This window comes from Macaca fascicularis, chromosome 6 (assembly GCF_037993035.2).
Source record: "Macaca fascicularis isolate 582-1 chromosome 6, T2T-MFA8v1.1".
Classification (NCBI taxonomy): domain Eukaryota; kingdom Metazoa; phylum Chordata; class Mammalia; order Primates; family Cercopithecidae; genus Macaca; species Macaca fascicularis.
Genome location: NC_088380.1, coordinates 42228749 through 42248502, shown reverse-complemented (window position 1 = coordinate 42248502; position 19754 = coordinate 42228749). Strand labels below are relative to the sequence as shown.

The 19754-nt window shown below is 36.9% G+C and overlaps 1 protein-coding gene across 3 annotated transcripts; it reads right to left on the bottom strand.

The window, feature by feature from the left end:
- Positions 1-116: 116 nt before the first annotated feature.
- On the bottom strand, positions 117-17754 carry RIMOC1 (RAB7A interacting MON1-CCZ1 complex subunit 1). 3 transcript variants are annotated; one of them, XM_073993380.1, is made up of 7 exons: positions 17631-17754; positions 17246-17522; positions 14207-14313; positions 12159-12305; positions 10868-10999; positions 9541-9655; positions 117-4732 (listed from the first exon to the last, which is right to left on the bottom strand). In XM_073993380.1, the coding sequence occupies exons 4-7, from the start codon at positions 12291-12293 to the stop codon at positions 4449-4451; spliced, it is 666 nt and encodes a 221-aa protein (XP_073849481.1). In that variant the 5' UTR covers positions 12294-12305; positions 14207-14313; positions 17246-17522; positions 17631-17754; the 3' UTR covers positions 117-4448. The 3 variants fall into 3 exon arrangements, with proteins under 3 accessions (XP_073849481.1, XP_005556859.3, XP_065402272.1); XM_005556802.5 differs by lacking the exon at positions 17246-17522; XM_065546200.2 differs by lacking the exon at positions 17631-17754 and having other exon boundaries at positions 15268-17522.
- Positions 17755-19754: the final 2000 nt, after the last annotated feature.

The following is a 19754-nucleotide window of genomic DNA, read 5'->3' as shown; positions in this document are numbered from 1 at the left end:
TTTAAAAGTTATTAGGACCAGAAGAAATAACATTCAGAAGTTAAAATAGTAAACTGAGATGATGAAAGTTTTAATTCTGATGCAACAGCCAAATATAAAAGAAAACAAGCAACAAGTAGGGGTGTATGGTTTTATTTTTTAAAAAAATGTATATGCTCAAAAACTGTTTACCTGGAAATTTTCATTAGAAGAAATAAAAAACATGAAAGAACACCAGCATAAATACACAATGCATACTTTAATTGTGGTTATATTAAATGTATCTTAATGTAATACTGCTGTAACATGGTATCATCTCATTGTTAAAAAATTAAAAAAAAAAAAAAGAATATAGGGAAGTGAAACTAAAAAAACTACAGAATCCTGGATTCTATGGCAGATGGAGTACCCTTATTTAAGCTAGAAAAGGAACCCTGTAAGATAGAAAGAGAAGAGACAAGCAATCTAAAACCAGCATGTTAACCCAACTGTGAGTTTTTAAAAATGCCGTTAAAATGAATCTAAGAATGCCTTTTAACACAGCTCACACTTTAATGAATACCAGAGAATTCACAGCAAGACTGGAAAGCTAGGAATGTAATGTTATTGTGGGGTTTTAGCCATGACCCTCACCTCACTCTACTATATGAAAAAGAAGAAAGAAAAGTCTTTAGTCATGATTTGCACCTCAATGAGCATCAATTATTCTCAGCAGCCCAAAACCCTATAAATGCAGCAGAGCACACAGGTCTTTAACTAAAGTCTGAAAGTCCAGTTAACATAAAAAAAAATCATATTTGGAAACAGCCATACAAATTTAAGGACTGTGAAAAGTCCTTTAACAGAGTTTTGGTAACCACGGGAGAATTCAAACTGAAGAGAAACCCCAAGTGTAAAAAAACGCAACAAGGCCTTCAGATATCACTCAACCATTAGCAAAATCCACAGTGGCGAGAAACCTTTTATGTGTAGCTGAAATGATAAAGTCTTAAGTAGTGACCCATTCCTTAATTCAGTATCAGAACTTCTATATGAATGTGCTGAATATGTAAGGTATATAACCAAAGGAGGGAAATTTGAAGATACGAATGCTGAAGCAGTAGACAGTTCCCAACCACCCCTAAATATGATAGCATCCCACCCCTCTCCCTATCACACTAGCCCCTTACCCTCATTTTTCTTCTTGATGGTACTCATCACTTGACACTCTCTATACATTTATTTCTTAAAATGTTTTGTCTAACTTCCTCCACTAGAATACAAGCTCTGAAACAGCAGGGGGTTTTAAAAAGCTATATTCTCAGTGTCTAGGATAAAATCTGGCATATGGTAGGCATACAATAGTTGAGTGAATTTAGTGTAGTACTTTCTTTATGTGGGGTATTTGGTACCTTGCGGTTACTTCATTCTAAGTGAATGATTTAGCAGGCTTTAACATATATATAAAATGTGTTCATTATTTTATAATATGCCAGAGTAAAAAGCATTTTAACTGCTATGGTCTACAAATTATTCTCCAACTGTGTGGGGGATGGAAAGTTGTATAAAAAGCACCCAGTACTACCCTCATAATTGTACCAACCAGTTAGACAAAATGGTCTACAAGGGACATGAAGGTAAAATGGAAGTTTACAACTTCTTAAGAGAAAGTTCTCTTTCCTCAGGTTCAGAATCTAAATACTTTACTCCTCTCAGGATGACATATATCCCTATATGCCTTGTCAGCCACTGGTATAGAGGGCATGGCAGTTTGGAATCCAATAGCAACAACCCTTTTGTGCAAACTTTGGCATTTAGAATCATGCCTCATTAATTCAAAAGCATTACAAAGGGCCTACCATGCATTAAGCACTATGTATACAGGTAAATTTTTAAAATATGGAGCTTACCAACAATAAAGAAAATAATTACAAAGCAGTGTGATCAGTGTGATAACACTGGAGGGGAAGAGTAAAGGACAAGAACAAAGGAGCATCTAATTTGACTGAAAAGGGCTTTAAAAAGCCTATGAAAACAGAATCACTGAAGCTGAATCCTAAGAGGTAGGTAGGTATTCACTTGGTCACAAAGAAGGATGTAGAAGTAATGATGTGTGCAAGGCTACTGAGGTTGAAAACACAAAGCACATTTGGGGAAGCACTGGAAGTAGTTGCAATTGATCAGGATGCTCTAAAAAGAGGGACAGTCTGTGGTTCTAAAAACCATATTAAAAATAATTTAAATCTTTATACTTAGAGAGCACAAAGGTATTTTCATAATAAAACTTGCTAAAAATGTTAAGTTAAATAAAAATCTTAGCTGTGTAAGGATAAGCAAGGGGGCTGGGGCAGGAATTGAGATTCCCTTTGCCACAAAGGCTCTATATCAGAATTTGTATGTTTACCAAAAGCACCCTGGATTTTAACTGTTTGAGCAACACTGGACTAGAACATGATTACACAGGATGACTACAGAGACATGGCTGGGAAGGTAGCCATTCTGTGTTGCCCTGATCTGTGGAAAATCCCAAAAAGAGAAAACTTAAAAAGCAGAAAGGATTTTATATAAAAGATGAGGACTTAATGTTTGGACACACTGAGTTTAAAAATTACTGTGGGATGTCTAATGAAGACATTTGATAGGTAATTAGAAACAAGGTTTAGAGAGCAAGAGAGAAGACAGGATACAAGTTACCTGTTTGAGACTCAGTCTGATATTACAGGTGGTAAAAGAAGCCATAGTTATGAATGACATTGTATAAAATATGTAAAGTAAAAAAAGAGAGAGAGAGAAAATCTAGTGAAGATCAATACCTAAAAGGTAGGCAGAAAGTGAGACAACACTTTGTGGGGAAATGAGGGAGACAGCAGAGATGAAACCAACGTGTAGCACAGAGTAGCCTTTGATAGGAAGCAGGCAACCTCTTTTCCTCTAAAACAGGGGAATATGAGTGAAGTTGGAAAATACAAGTTGAACTCTTCATAGTCCCAATTTTCTGTTCAATAGGAGGAAGAGTCATATGCTAGGGGAGGGGCAGAGGGCCTAAGGAAAGTAATGAAGTTTGGCTCAGCCACAGCGGGAAATGGGAGAGAGGCCACCCTAGTAACAAACGTAAGGTTTACATTGAGGGCTTTTCTAAGGCTGAAGCGAGATACTTGTAGTGATTTTACTTTGAAGGACTACCCTTCACAAAGAACTCAGCATCCCAGAAAAGGTAGATAATAAATAGGATTAATCTGAGGTTGGGGGCTTGCTGAAGGATTAGACTAAAAGACCAGAGGAAGAAGAATAACTGGTGAGATCAGTTCATATAGTGTCCCATAAAGCTGAGGGTAGATAGGGAAGAAAGCCTGAAAGGGGCTGATAGTTTAGGAGGAAGGGGAACAGTCAAGAAATGGGGGTAAGAAGGAACTGAAGAATGTGGAACGAACATAAAGGAGAGAAAAGTCAATAAAATAAGGAAGTGAAAAAACTGAAAAGAGGGCAGTTATCAGTTACTGAAATTTTACCAGAAAGAGAAATTCAAGATGGTGACATTCAAAGTGTGGCACGGGAGTAAGCTGCTGGAATGTGATAAAGTCACTGGGCAGAAGTCCAAGATATCAGCAAGGTATCAGAAAGATCATCCAAAGATGACAACAGGAGTTGAGGTAGACAGAAAGACCATGAGCAAGATATCAAGTTAGGCTCTCTGGCCTTTAACACTCACCCCTATTATTAAAAGTAGAAAACATTAAAATTTCAATACGGTATGAAAAGATGTGCTATAAAAGCATATGAACTAATGGTAGACTAACCTAACTTGATTTTTATCTTCATTACTCACTTGAAAAGCCATGCATTTTCTTTTAAACAAAATAGAAAAATAATTTTTAAATTTTTATAAAATGCCTAAAGGAAGTAGAAATTTTAAATACAATTAGTAATACATGGCAAAATAATTAAACACAATGATTCCTTTGTGAGATCTTTCATTATTTACCTTACTGAAAATGGAATCTGAATATTAGTCATAATCTTTCATTTTGCCTACATTTATATCCATACTATGTATTCAAAGCAGTGAGATAACTTGACTTTAATTTCTGATTCATGGCAAATTTCAAGGTAGGGAGATTATACAAAATAATCTAAAGATGATAAAAATGGTAAACTTGTGTTACATATACCACAATAAAAAAAATCTAAAGTAACAGAAAAAATCTTTGTAAAGCTAAATTGGGTTACTACTCATTATTAGTGACATAACATCTGTATTTTAAAGTGAGTTTGAAAAACACTTTAGAAATTAAAGAATCATCCCTTCATAGGTTTAAGAATATATAATGAAAAAGATGGTGATGGTGTTTAAAGAAGGATACCCAAGTTGGATATCTTTTTGCAGTGTAATGTTCTCATATTCAGTATCAACATGTCTTCTTTTTTGGAACTCTCTTTTCCATTTCATGGGTTTTGTTGTTTTTCTATTTGAAAAGGACTAGATGAACTTTCTAGTTACAGCGATGATGAAAGAAGTTTAAAATTTGTTTTGCATTCGTTGTATTCCATTCTTGTTCTTTCAGGGGTCCTTCACACACAGATACATACTTTTTCAAGATCTTTTCTCCTACTTCTCGGAAATCCAAGGGTTCCTTGTGTGTAGTGCAGCCTGCTCCAGAAACACTAGTATCCACTTCATGATTTTCTGGTTGCTGATCAGCACAATACTTCGATCCCCAGTAACACATTTCTCCACTGTACATCATAGCCAGCAGATGAATGTCACTAAATATTCCTGGGAAAGTCATTTAGGTTGACAGATTAGAATTAAAAGCTTAAAAAGAAACCCTAGTTATTAACTAAACTTGAATTAAAGTTCCTTTTGTCATTAAGCATTTTCTATTCTCACTTTAACAGTAACACAAAAGCAAAATATGACTAATACAATCTTCATTTAATAAGCATGTTTATATCTATTTTGCTTATAAAGGAGGCCCATTACAAAAAGAAAAACAGAGTACCAGAGAGTTTTTTTAGAGAATCATTTAGGTAAGTGATTTTGACCTTTTTGGGGTCCACTCTAGAACTTCTCCAAGAATCTAATTTAAGGAACAGAACTTCTCCCAGAATATACACCCCAAATTCTGCAGTCAATTTCAGAGTACTTATAAACTCCCTGAATTCCATCCATGGACACACCCTTTATTTTGGGGTATGCTCTAGGATGATTCATATAGCTAAAGTCAGGCATCCTAGACATCCTATATTTCTCTAAAAGTCTAAGAAATTATCATGCATAATCATGCCTGAGAGTCCATACAATTATTAAAGGTGTTATTTCCAAGATGCTTTGTATTACCAGAAAAAAAGAGAATATGCTGCAGAATTTTCATCAAAAGTTGAACTCTTTCTTCTTATGGGTAGTTTTTCCAGTAGGCAATTATATAATTAAACATTTATGGTGCATAAAGTGTATTAATTTGGCAGAAAGACAAATAAACCTAGAATGAAAAAGATCTGGGTATAAATTACTGGCTTTGTGTCTTTGGGCAAGTCACCAAAGCTCTTTGAATCTCAGGTTTTAAATCTGAAAAATAAGGAGTTTGCATCCCCTACTTAATTCATGGAATTTTCCTAAAGAACATATGAAATAAAAATGTAACTTCTTAAAAGCCATTAAAGAAAAAAATAAATGACGTATTCTAATGTGCTTCTGTGATTAGAAAAGATTACTTCAAATAAATGAGCATCATGTCTGTTGTTCACCTAATATGATACAACAAAAGTGACTATGATGGCACTGGATATGAAAAATTCAGCTTTCAGAACGGTGGTAGTTTCTGTGTTGAATCTATTGCAAGTTTTTTAAAGTATCAAAATTTGTTCCTGCAGTATTCACCTTCACTTCACCTCAATTTCTGCTTATAAATAGTAGCAAGAGAAACAACAGGCTCAGCAGAATAGCTGAATGAATGGTGATATGGTTTGGCTCTGTGTCCCCATCCAAATCTCATCTTGAATTGTACCCTCATAATTCCCATGTGTTGTGGGAGGGACCCAGAGGGAGATAACTGAATCACGGGGGTGGTTTCCCCCATACTGTTCTTGTGGTAGTGAATAAGTCTCAAGAGATCTAATAGTTTTATAAGGGGTTTCCGCTTTCATTTCTCTCTCCTTCTCTCTTGTCACCGCCATGTAAGAAGTGCCTTTTGCTTTCCACCATGATTATGAGGCCTCCCAGCAACGTGGAACCATGAGTCCATTAAACCTATTTTTTTCTTCCCAGTCTTGGGTATGTCTTTATCGGCGACGTGAAAATGGACTAATACAAATGACTATACAATAAATAGTGGTTCTCAAACTTTTGCCTTCAGAACTTATTCCTTCTTTCTAACTGTATGTTTGTACCCATTAACCCAACCTCTCTTCATCACCTCCCTCCCACTCATACAACCTTTTGTGATACCAGCTCTGATTTGTAGGGGAGGGAGGGTCCTCAGTTGTATTAAGGGTGTAAACAAAGGGTATAAAAGTTGGACATTTTCTTTATTTACCCCCATGTGATTCCAGGTTTATTCTGACAAGGGAATTTTTATAACACGTTCATCTGATAAGGCCGTGTCCAAAGATTAAAATTCTCTGGCCCCACTTCACAGAACAATGAGGCTCAGAGGTGAGACACAAGGGCTTACTGCATAAAATTTAATGATATACAGATAATGTCTAAACAATAATATGATTATCTTACCTTGGAAAAAGTAACAAAAACCATACACAGTTTTGAGTTTTATCTAAAATTAGGTAAATTATCACCAAGATCTAGCCACAGAAAATTTGATGTCTCATATAGAACTTTTCTCCCTAAATATTAAGAATTATTCAGAATTGTATTTTATATCGACTAACAAAAAATAATTTGAGCCTCTCCAAAAGGGACTTAGGAGTAACTCAGCCTATGAAAGTAGGTTTCCCGGCTTCTAATCTAATCATGTTCAGACAGATACATTTGGGCAAAGCAACCTTTTTTTCTTTTTTCTCAGACCAGGTCTCACTCTGTTACCCAGGCTAGAGTGCAGCTGTGCGATCAGGGCTCACTGCAGCCTCAAACTCCTGGGCTCAACTGATTCTCTCACCTCAGCCTGCCATGTAGCTGGAACTACAGTCACGCGCCACCAAGCCTGGATAATTTTTTTTTTTTTTTTTTAGTTTTTGTAGAGATGATGGATGATGTCTCACTATGTCTTGAACTCCTGGCTTTTCTCTAGTGATCATCCTGCCTTGGCCTCCTAAAGGAGGCAAACTTACATTTTTTTGTTTTGTTTTTGTTTTTGTTTTTTGAGACGGAGTCTCACTCTATCCCCCAGGCTGGAATGCAGTGGCAAGATCTCAGTTCACTGCAACCTCCATCTCCCGGGTTCAAGCGCAAACTTGTTTAGATGAGAACAAAAAGCCAGCACCATAAGAGGACTTAGGACAGTATGTAGCAAAACTGCTGTGGTGCCTATACTGTTTCTTTTTGTCTGGAAAATGCTACCCTATCTGACCCTTTTAATTCCCTTGTTGAAGAAGCAACTGAAACTAGGAGCTAGTAAATTCAAAGTATGACAAAGAGATGCCACCAATATTACCTGCTTCCTGAAGAAAAAATTCCAGGCTATGAGAGTGTCTTACTTTATAACTAGAAATGGGGGAATTAGGAAAGCAGGTGATTTGTACCACTCCCTTTGGTTCTAAATGAGCTTTAGTGCCTACCCCCACCTTTTTCTTTTAAAGTGTCCCACATTAAGAATTCAATTTAATCAGTCTATGTGTGAAAATAGAAATTTTTAACAAGGCATTTTCAATGCCTCTAATTGGTTCCTAGTTATCTGAAATAACTAATAACTAGTATATACTTGCCATAAATACATCAAATACCCCATGTTTGTCAAAATGTCATGCCCACTGAGGGAGCTTTTTGTATTCACAATAAGTAGTTTTAGAATGAAATATTTGTCTAAATGAGCAGAAAGTAATAATTTTTGGACATCATGTCACTTAAATCACCATTTTTTTTTTCTATAAAATGCTTTCAAATAGAACAATCCTGGAGAGGCTAACAAAGAAACAGAAAGAATTAAAACATACTTAAAATACTAGAATATTTCCAAAGAGGTATTCTAATTATTCTTCATATTTCATTTTTTTCCCATCAAAACTTCAGATGAAGTAAAAAATTTTACACATGTGATCTAATGTTACTTGCAGCTATTTGACCTTGACCAATTCATCTGGGTTTACCTGGACCTCAGTTATTCCATTTATAAGGAGATGGTAAAAGTAAATGGTTCTTCTCTTCCCACACACAAGTCTAAAACCCAGATGATGCTCTATATTCAGTTCCTTGAATTTTCAAGTACACAGATGCTTGTGGCAGAAATGTATAGTTGCCAACCAGTATTCATTCTCCCCAATACCCCTTTCTTAGTAAACAACCTTAATTTTATTTGGGATGGCAATGTATCAGGTTAAGGACTATACTTTCCAGGTTTCCTTACAGCTAAGTAAAGTCATATGATTAAATTCTGGCCAGTGAAATGGAGGTTGTAAGAAACTTCTGAGAAGGACGGTCTAACAGAACAGACTTGGCTGAAATTCCCTTTTGCTATGCCTGTAGCCTGAAACACAGGTGAGACTGAAGGAGCTCCAGGAACATCTCGGGATACTGAGAATAAAAGCAATGTCCTAAACAGAGATGCATGCTGCACAGTCTGGAAAGTATTATATTCTAAATAAAGTGCCTCCCCATAAAGAGAGAGTCTTGTTTTAAAGATGAATGGAGGAAAAAGGTAAGAACATGATGAGATGGAGCCACTGTACCAGCTCTGGATCTTTCCTGTGTGAAAGATCACTAAATATCTACCTTGTTTAAAAGTTACTTCCAGTTAGTTACAAGTAGCCAAATCTAGTTCTGATAAAATGCTGACTGAGGATTGACATGGTTTGGCTTTGTGTCCCCACCCAAATCTCATCTTGAATTATAATCCCCAGGTGTTGAGGGAGGAAGCTGGTGGGAGGGGACTGGATCATTCACGTGGTTTCTCTCATGCTGTTCTCATGATAGTGAGTGAATTCTCATGAGATCTGATGGTTTTATAAATAATAGTTTTTCTTGCACTCACACATGCTCTGTCTCTCCTGCCGCCATTTAAGACGTGCCTGCTTCCCCTTCCACCATGATTGTAAGTTTCCTGACACCTTCCCAGCCAAGTGGAACTGAAAGTCAATTAAACCTCTTTTGTTTTAAATTACCCAGTCTCAGGTAGTATCTTTATAACAGTGTGAAAACAAACTAATTACACAACTGTGTGAGGATGCAAAATGAGCAGAAGGAACACAATACATAACTTCCAAAATTACTTAACACAAGGGATTAGAAATATTTTTCTGTATCACATCAAAAGATTTTATCTTTGAATTTTGTATAAGCCCTTTTATGACCGATTACTTTTTTGTCTATAATCTACCTTGACATTTATTTAAATCAAAGTGAAATCTAATAAACTTCCTAAAATCTTAAGAAGCTTTAAATCACTTAGAAAATTTAATGAGAGATCACATTACCTGCACTCAGTAATTTAGCTGTGTCTAGGTCTTGGAAAGAAACTCCTTCATTTAACTGGATAGGACATCGATAATTTAGCATCTGTAGCAAGTAACTGATTCCATCAAGAAGGTACTAAATAAAAGTCAGAGCCAAAGAATTGAAAGTATTATCTGCAGAGATATATAAACTTCAAATATTAATATTTTCCATTCTTCACTCAAGAGAAAATTGGTTAATATATACACATAGCTTACACCTATTCTATTTCAATGGTATAAAGACCCACTATCCCAAGACTCTGCTAATATAAATATACCCCTTGAAATGCTCTAGTAGTAAGAAAGAGTACTAAAAAAAAAAAGAATGCATTAACCAGAAACACATTTCAGTAATATATTTGTTAAAGATGTTATCAGAGGAAGAAAAGAATAAAGATAATAAAGATGTGCTCAACAACAATGTATTAAAAGCACATATGTACTTATAATTTAGAAATATTATGATCAAACTTTTATATCTGCAAGTGTGGCCTCCCATTTCCAAGCCCACCTAAATTATGTGTACATTTAACCCAAGTTAGAATCCTTAGTGATACAATACCAAGACTCATATTTTGGATTTAATGATTCAGTCATAATGGTCAAGTGAATCAGAGGGCCACCATTTTCTAGAAGCAGGGTCATGTGAGTTCCTTAGAAGTGATCTGCTGGCCGGGCGCGGTGGCTCAAGCCTGTAATCCCAGCACTTTGGGAGGCTGAGACGGGCGGATCACGAGGTCGGGAGATCGAGACCATCCTGGCTAACACGGTGAAACCCCGTCTCTACTAAAAAAATACAAAAAACTAGCCGGGCGAGGTGGCGGGCGCCTGTAGTCCCAGCTACTCGGGAGGCTGAGGCAGGAGAATGGCGTGAACCCGGAAGGCGGAGCTTGCAGTGAGCTGAGATCCGGCCACTGCACTCCAGCCTGGGCGACAGAGCAAGACTCTGTCTCAAAAAAAAAAAAAAAAAAAAAAAAAAGAAGTGATCTGCTGACAGGCTCACAAGTGTTTCTTCCAGGACAAAATTTGTTTAAAAGTTTAGAAAGTAATATAGTTTATCTTATATTTAAAATAATACAAATCCTTAAAAAAAAGAACTTCACAGATTACAAAGTGCTTTCACATGTTATCTGATTTAGTCTTCACAACAAGCCCAATTTATTTATGATTACACAGCTAGTAAATAAAAGATATAGAATACAAACCAAAGACCCTTTGATCCACTACTCTTAGTAGTACAACATAGACAGCTTTTTGAAACCTATAAATGTCAACAATGAAAAATGTGTAGGGAATGTCTTCTTACCTTTTTAAGCAAACTGGATTTTCTTAAGAGCCATTCTCTTCTTTTGGTAAGAGAATGACAATACATATACAGCAGGGCTCCTCGTCTCCAAGACAGACATTCCAGTAGCTCATCCCCAAGCAAATTGCAGTGCTGAAACACACACAAAAAGACATAGCTAAAAAGGGAAACTGGATGTCTGTAAAAGTTGAAGTTAAATTTCAAAAACTCAGCAATTGAAAACATTCTCACATCACAAAATGTGCCCTTTGTTTAGCTACTTACACAGGGAAGCCTTAGTTTCAATCAATTATAAATATGCAAGCCTATTAATGCATGAAAATTAAAATAACTACTTCAATTTATAAGTAGTTTTACAAAATAATTTAAAACACATTTTTACTAGCAAATTCCTAACAGGTTTGCAACATAAGTAGTCATCATTTCATTAAAAAGGTAACTTTTCACAAATACATTACTTGAAGTGAGATCATATCTATTTCTACTATCACTCGAATAAAATAATGAAAATTTACACCCAAAAATAATTCTAATAAATCAAAAATTTTAAAGCGCTTTGTCATTTAAATTTGGGGATAATGTTTCCACAGCCTCCCCTGATATATAAACAGAGAAAAAAAATATCTAGGTAGATAGACAGCAGGCAGTTAAAGATGAGAAATTATTTGCATGAAAGAGTATCCAGGACTAGAGATAAAAAATAATAGGATTATTCAAATAGAGATGACAGTACAAAGTCTGTGAACAGGTTGTCAAGTAAAGACAGAATAGAGACTATCAGTGATGAAGGAGTCATCCTTGGCTAGTACCTGTGCTTCTAGAATGGAAGGCAGGACAGTTGCTAGCAAGAGAAGACATTTCAGACATGAAGAAGTGGAAAAGGAGCAGGTAGGGTCTCAGAGGGAGGGGGTGATCAATGTTAAGAAGGGGAGTAAATGTTCGAGAGACTAAGGACTATAAGGACAACAGATGTGGTAATTAGATTAATAGTGACCTTCAAGAAAACAGCATCTGCAAAAGTAAACGGAGTGGATATGGGAATATCTATGTTAAAAAAAATGAGTAGGCACTGCTATTACAAATTCTATTATGCAAATATTCTGAAATACATTTAGTAAAATATGATACTTTTGTTGCAACATTGGTTTGAAGCGTTAAGCTCTTTTATCTCCCTCTTCCAATCTTAATTTAAGAAACAAAGATACAATCAAGAAGAAAAAAAATATAGACTCCAAAGAGCAGGACAGTACCAGCAATATTCCATCATAATTAACAGGAACGTAAAACTTACTTTTGGATGCATATTATTTTCCTTGACTAAAATTTCTGGTTCTGAAAGAAAACTGATCAGCTCTTTTACTTTCTGTGAAGAAGAGTCTTCAGGAAAATCTTCATCTACTAGCTTGTTCTCCTCAAAATATGTCATGTCCAAAATAGCCTTAAAAAAAAAAAAAAAAAGAAAGGCATTTATCAATGATTTAAAATTAAAAAACAACAATTCTTACAGTTTCACCTTGCACATATAGGTGCTTTATTACACATTTAAATCTTCTAGCTCAATATGTAAATTTGAGAAGTAGGCAAAATGTCTAGATGTAAATATAATTTGAGAAAGATTTTAAAGAAAACTTCATAGGTATTTTACTAAAGTACTGAATTAATGATAATCTTTCTTTCCCTCAAAAAAAATAGAGCTTTAATTTACAGAATTTAATTATATAGAATTATGAAAAACGTAATTATTATATTCTGCTATTTATATAATCTCTGAAATTTTCCTAAATGCCTGCTGTATCAAGTTAAGGTCACTACTTCCAGTTTTGAACCTTCAAAGGATTTATTTGTTTTCCCAAATACAGAGCCAGTATTAGGGGCATATGTATCCTGCTACCCAATAGAGTAAACATACCATCAACATATGCAACTCAAACACTAAGCCCCCAGTATTCCTAAATATTAGAGATGCTGTTAAAGCATATAAAACTCCTCAATCCTTTTTCCTTTTTCAATCTATTGAACTAAGACTAAGGAAACTGGGTTCTAGTGTCAGTTCTACCACTAATCACTTAACTAACCAAAGACAAGTCAGTTTTATCTTTTTTGAGCTTCAGCTTCTTAATTGACTGAATGATAAATCGGACTAAAATACTTTTCAAAGTTCCTTGTTGGAGTATAAAATTAATTAACATATGTAAAGTACTAGAAATGTTACCTAGCACCCAGTTAGTGCTTTTACTTTCTGTGAACAGGAGCAATAAGTGTTATTGTGTGAAAGGCCTAAGCCAGTAAGGAGAGATCATCATATATGATTTCATCATCATATGAAAGGTGATCTGTTGATTCAGAACCATAAATAGGTTTTAAGAGGATTTGGAAAATTGAAATCTGTATGTCTAGGTCTTTTGCCTTATTCTAGTAACTAAGTTAAATGTTTGGAACACTCTCATTTGAAAAAAATGAGATGACATACAACATATGCAGACAAGTACAGAGTTTTCTGAAAGGAAAGAAAGCCAAGCAAAATACCTGCCAAACTTAAACAGTTCTCTGTGGTTTGTGAGTAGCTGTTAGGCTTACTCAGCCATGGTGTTTGAAGGCAGAAGCTATCTTTAGAAACTTCCTAACAGGAAGAACAGCACGAGGCATTTAAATGCTATAAATGGGCACTTGGCAAGCCTAAGTTTACTGTACTTTCTGTAACCACTTCAGTTTTATTATCCCTTAGCAATCCAAAAAGGGCATATGAAAACACTCTATCAACTACAAAGTGCTATATAAATGTTAGTTACTGTGATAAAATTACATTTCTTGATGTTAGCATGCCTCAGCAGCATTTCAGAAAACCAAGAAAAAAAGGCATTGTCCACAGAGCAGCCTGATTTGGAAAGGAAAGTTAAAAAACAAGTGGGTGAACAGAAAAATCGCATAGATATGCATGACACTAGCAGGGAGAGTAATATTGAGAATCCTAGGGAAGGTAAATTTCAGGGGGAAAAAAAAAGTCAGGGCCCTTATATCCCCCCCTGCTCCCTCTGAAACTTTCAAGAGATTGGACATTGCACACACTAGTGTCCTGTTCAATTATCTCTAAAGGAAAACAATTCTATTATCTGTAAGATTTTTTTCCTGACTTTTCTAATTAACACATCTAATAAATCTTACTTCTTTTCATACTGCCTCAAAGTTTCAAGTTTTTGTGTTTTATTCATAGTTTTTCGAACAAAATTAAACACTTGAAATATGGAATAAACTGATTTCATTTTACCTAAAATTGGAGTCAATCATCTAAATAAACAACCTGCCCTCATAAAATGCCAGAGTCCACATCTCTTTCAGTACCTGTGTGTAAAGTTCTAGAAGATTTGATGGATTTGAACATTCTTTCTCTTCTCCACATAGGAGTTTCAATTTTTCTAATGCTGCAGAGGCCCGAATTAAAAAGTGATCTATAAGAAATAAAAACATGAGAATTACATCACATAGTTTCAGAGTGTTATTTAAACAAAAAACAAATTATGTATGAAGATGAAATGATGAAATGACAAGATGAAATAATATTATGGCATATGGAGAAACAGCATTATAGTAATAATACCTATGCTGACCATGGCTCATAATATCTAAAATATGAAATATCTCATAATGCCTAATCCTAATTAAGTAAATTTATCATGAAAATTTATTCTAGAAAGCAAAATACTGAAAACTTTCTAGAGTCAATCTTGCCATTTCTCAAATGCAGTCTGTATTCTCATTATGCTTCTTTTATAATAATGCACTCAAAATAGTTAAATTTAAAACTTACTGGAATATACAAATAATATACATAAATCTACAGAAAGGGCTTCCACTGAAAACTTACAATTTCATAAATGTAGTTGCAAATGTCATGCAAAAAACCATGATTGACAAAATCGCATTCCTTATAAAATGCCAGCATTATGAGCAATTATAATTTTATAATTGTTTATATCTACTACGATTAAAATTATATAATACGTCTATGTATTTAATTCCTTTAAAAACTTAGAAACAAATTACCTCATTTCCTCAAAACTTGGAAGAAAAGGAACTAAACACTTCTAATAAGTCTTCTAATCACAACTCACCCTCCCTCCACCTTCACCATCTCCTGATTTTTTTTCCCTTTCTCTAATGTCATAATCCCTTTGTTGCTTCTATGATTTCACCTTTTCTTATGTGTCCACTCCAAGGTACTATCCACCCTTCTGCAGCACTTCATGTAGTCACATTTAGATACACCCACTATCAAGACACTAAACTCCCTGAGTTTGCCTCTCTGTGCTTCCCTTCTGAAACATACTCTGATATTCTAAAATATATCTGTTTCTTCTTCACAGGCCAATGAACAGATAGTGTAGCACTTGGTGTAGGCCTACCTGATCTAGCCTCAGGAGTTACACGGACAGATAAGCTGTTCATTGTTGCAGCAAAAGCACCATCAGGTTATGTCTGTTGGCAATCATGTGACTGCTGCCTTAAGTCTTCTCAGGTAAAGCCTGAGATTGGATTTTGATTGCTGTAAGATCCACTTTCACTTGAGTTGAAATCTGCTTCTTAGCACTGTCTTCCCACCTCTCATTAGCCCAGAAGTGACATCCACACAACATAGAAAAAGAGCCTACTATAAACGGAAATTATATGGAACATGACACTCCTTAGGTGCTTCTTTAGAGAATGTGTTGATATGTTTTTTAACTTGCAGCATTATTTTCAATGTAAAGATTTGCATCGAACTCATTAAACCATTGCTGAAAGAGTATGTCACATAAACTGATGACATAATTACTGTGGCAGGGGTGTGGTGGTGGCATAGCTCACATTTTGGAAAAGCCCATAAAATGTAGTTTTACTAGAACTATTTAGTCAAAGTAATGACTGGCAAAGCAAAAGATGAAACTGATTCTTATATAATCTCTGGAAAAACTCCCTCATGACATACTTCCATAGAGTAAACAGATTGTGCTTGTACAATGAGAAATAAATTAACAAAAATTGGCTAGAAATTAAAAAATGCATTATTAGATGAAATAATATCTGGCTGTATCTCATCTAATTTGACGAAGACAATGGAAATTATCAAACCCCTATACCCTAGTATAAATACATAGTCGTTACATTAAAGAACAAATTTTGAATGTATATTATTCTTGTTGCATGGAAAAATGTCAAATTCAATTCAAGTACATGAAATTTTGTTTTAATTACAGTTCATAAATCTTGTAATATTTTTAAGATTGAACTAATTTCCATGCTGAACTGATTTCCATGCTGACCATGGCTCATAATATGAACCACTAACATTGTCATTTTATTTTAGCAAATTTTCAGAAGTATAAAGCCTCTAAACAAGAATTCCATATATAGCACATGACTTTTATTTCCAGCTCTCATTCATTCCAGATTAAAGAACTCTTCCAAGGGAAATGAGAATGGCTTTTGGTTCAGTGATAAGTGAATAAAAAACACTCTTTGGTCTCTTTGGACTGGTTCAAGTGAATCTGGGAATTACAGGTAACTTAGATACACTTTCAACTTAATAGCTCCTACTACCCAAGAATTATTCATGTGAATCCACAGACCAAAATATAAGTCCGCTTCAGGATGGTCTGTAGTAGGTCTTTAAAGAACACACTCCTGGACGGGCACAGTGGCTCACACCCGTAATCCCAGCACTTTGGGAAGCCAAGGCGGGTGGAATGCTTGAGCCCAGGAGTTCAGGACCAACCTGGGCAACACGATGAACCCCGTTTCTACAAAATACACCAAAGTTAGCCAGGCGTGATGGTGTGCGCCTGTTGTCCCACTACTAGAGGGGCTCCAGCCTGGGCGACAGAATGAGACTCTGTCTCTAAAACCAAACCAAAACAAAACACTCCTGAGAAAAGATAATCCGGCAAAAAATATTCACTGAAACTAAGGCATTTCATCATAGACCCTATTTAATAAGAAATTCACCAACTATTCAATCGCTTAAGAAAATGTTCCACCACTGTTTTCCTATGAGTCCAATGATATGAGTGAGTCCATAAGAATTTTTAAAACTATCTGTAGTAATAGCTCAAACTCGAAAAGGAATAATGTAGAACCTAAAGGCAGGTGAGACCTAATGAAGAGAATTGGACTTAAATTCAGAAGGTTGAGGTAATACGCTAGCCCAGTTTTTCCTAACAGCTTACACCTTTCCAAAACAATTATGCCAATACTTAACAGAGCCCTTGTGAGAACTGGCATGATGTATAGGCAGAATAGTCTACACACCAATGTAAAGCTCTTCTACAGAATGTTGTTTAGACTCCAAAACGTAAGATGCAAATTTACAACGCAGCAATGAAAAAGTGGAACTGTTATACCTGCCTTTTTATCTTTACAGGATGCAAACGACCATTACCAATTTGAGTGTTATCATTCACCTTAGCCATTTATTTAAACTTCTGTATTTTATTTAGATTCTGCCCTTTTCCCAATTGCTACCGAGACAGTTTACATCAGCACGGATCTGGACAGATTTTCCATGAGTTCTGAAAAATGCGGTTTCCGAAGACAACGTCTTGGCAATGTGAGTTCTGGGGAGTGGGCAATCGATGGAGCAGCGAGGATCAGAAACAACAGACCTCTGTTGGCTACTTGCGGCCTAGGACCCAAGGGAACACAGGCCTCAGCCTCTAGCCCTCATAGCCATCGAGCGCCAGTACCTTAGCGCCGTCTGCCCCGCCCGCCTCCCTCTCCTCCGCTCCCTCACCATCTTCACCGGCAGCTTCGCTAAGTTGCTGTATGTGGGCCTGAGCCAGGTCCCCGAGCTCTTCCACTCGTCTCACCACACTACAGAATGCGGCCGCCATGGCCACAATCGGCGGGCGCGCCCCAGCCACGTGACCGTGTTGCCCGCAATCACCTGATCCTCCAGCACTGGCGGGGCGTAGGGCGGAACTCTCCTGGTTGGTGGGAGGAGACATCAGCTCCGGAAGAGGGCTGGCCCAGGCCGGCAAAGGTCGTTCCGGGTCATTTTTCCTGGACTTTCCTTCCCTCCCATAATCCTGAGCAGCAAGGAGACTAGGGGCGGGTGTGACGTTGAGGCACGCCTCTCTCTCGCCCCCTCCTGTAAGCCAATAGGGAGCCAGCCGTGCCCCTCGACTGACCCAATGGAAAGTCGGCTCTCTCCTCCTGCCTCCTGGAAGACAGCTTGGTGACGTCTGGCTGGCAGGATGCGGATTGTCGTCCGCATTCCCGCTTCCCTATCCGGCGCGGGAACCACAGTCTGGCGGGCGGACGCGAGGGTCTGGAGAGAGGGCTTGTCACTTTTGGCCTTGTAGTAAGGAGGTTCTTGAAGTGATTATAATATCCTGGTCCGAAACGGAAACCCCACCGGTCCCCTGTGTAACACATCCAAGTCTCCAAGAGTTTGTTGTACATCTGGATGGGGAGCTCCAAACACTACTGGAGTTGCCAGTCTACGTGGTTGAATATTGCTTTTCTAAATCTGATATTTAACAGTCGAATTTATCTCTGACCTCCCTTGGAGTTCACATTTAAAGTTCTTTAGACATCTTGCGTCCAGTGGTACTGAATTCTGCAGCCACAAAACTATTTTCACTGTCTTTCATCTCAAGCCCTTCCCTTAAGGCGCTAATTGTGCATAAGTTCATCCTCTCAAGTGGGAGTTTCAAAGCATTCAGTGAGCAAGTCTAACTTCACTTTGCATTTCCGTGACTACTTTCTTGCCTCTGGTCAAACAAATCGTTAACTCTGTGTATTCATTTTTCAGTTTAACACACTGTATCTTGAAAAAATCTCCATCCTACCATTTCTTATGGAAGGTAGTTTTTTATATAATAGAAAAATACTAAAAATAGGGAAAAAAGTGTATTGTGATTTATAAGTGATTGACCACAATGACTTTCTAACTGATCTTTGTAATACCAGTTTCTTCTTCTGTCGATTCACCCTAAATATAGAGGACAGGAATCACGTGTTTTGTGTCCTTGGTCCTCATACAGTGCCTGGCACATATGCACTCTTGTCAACAAGGTAGATGGCAAGGAGATATGATGTGGTCTGTGGGAGAAGACAATTATTCAATAGTTAGGGAATTGTAGGTGAGGAGAAAAAGAATCTAAGTATAAACAAGAAGTTGAGAGAAGGCTTTCTCAATAAGGGGTGGAGAAGGTGGTAGTTGAGGAGGGGCAGGTGCTGGAAGGTAGAGTGGAGAATTAGCATATCTATACACGAAGGGGGAAAAAATAGGGAGAAATTCAAAATGAAAGTAGGGAGCTAGTAATGGATAGAGAAAAGAGCAGAAGGTTACACCTGATGCCTTCTGGATCTTCTACAAGATGTAGAACTAAATGAAGGCTTCGGAAGTTTTTACTAAACTTTTCAAAAAATAATTAACCTTTGATCAGGAATTTTCAGTCTCCTAGAAAATGTGTAATTTACCATTCTTAAACTACTTAAAATAATTATCTTGGCCGGTCGCGGTGGCTCACACCTGTAATCCCAGCACTTTGGGAGGCCGAGGCGCGCGGATTGCGAGGTCAGAAGATCGAGACCATCCTGGCTAACCCGGTGAAACCTCGTCCCTACTAAAAATACAAAAAATTAGGTGGGCGTGGTGGCGGGCGCCTGTAGTCCCAGCTACTCAGGAGGCGGAGGTAGGAGAATGGCGTGAACCCAGGAGGTGGAGCTTGCAATGAGCTGGGAGCTTGCAATGAGCTGAGATCCTGCGCGCTCCAGCCTGAGCGACAGAGTGAGATTCCGTCTCAAAAAAAAAAAAAAAAAAAAAGAATTTCCTGGACATTTGGGCAATAGACAAAGGCACAGCTGAAATATTTTGACTGGACCTACAGATTATCTCTGCAGAAGTGTT

Excerpts from the sequence above, each read along its gene's own strand:
- RIMOC1 (XM_005556802.5), bottom strand. The coding sequence starts at position 17,730 with ATGGCGGCCGCATTCTGTAGTGTGGTGAGACGAGTGGAAGAGCTCGGG. Across the intron at positions 12,306-14,206 it reads TTCTAGAACTTTACACACAG|GCTATTTTGGACATGACATA; the intron begins GTACTGAAAGAG and ends TTTTTTTTTAAG. Across the intron at positions 11,000-12,158 it reads AAAATAATATGCATCCAAAA|CACTGCAATTTGCTTGGGGA; the intron begins GTAAGTTTTACG and ends TGTGTGTTTCAG.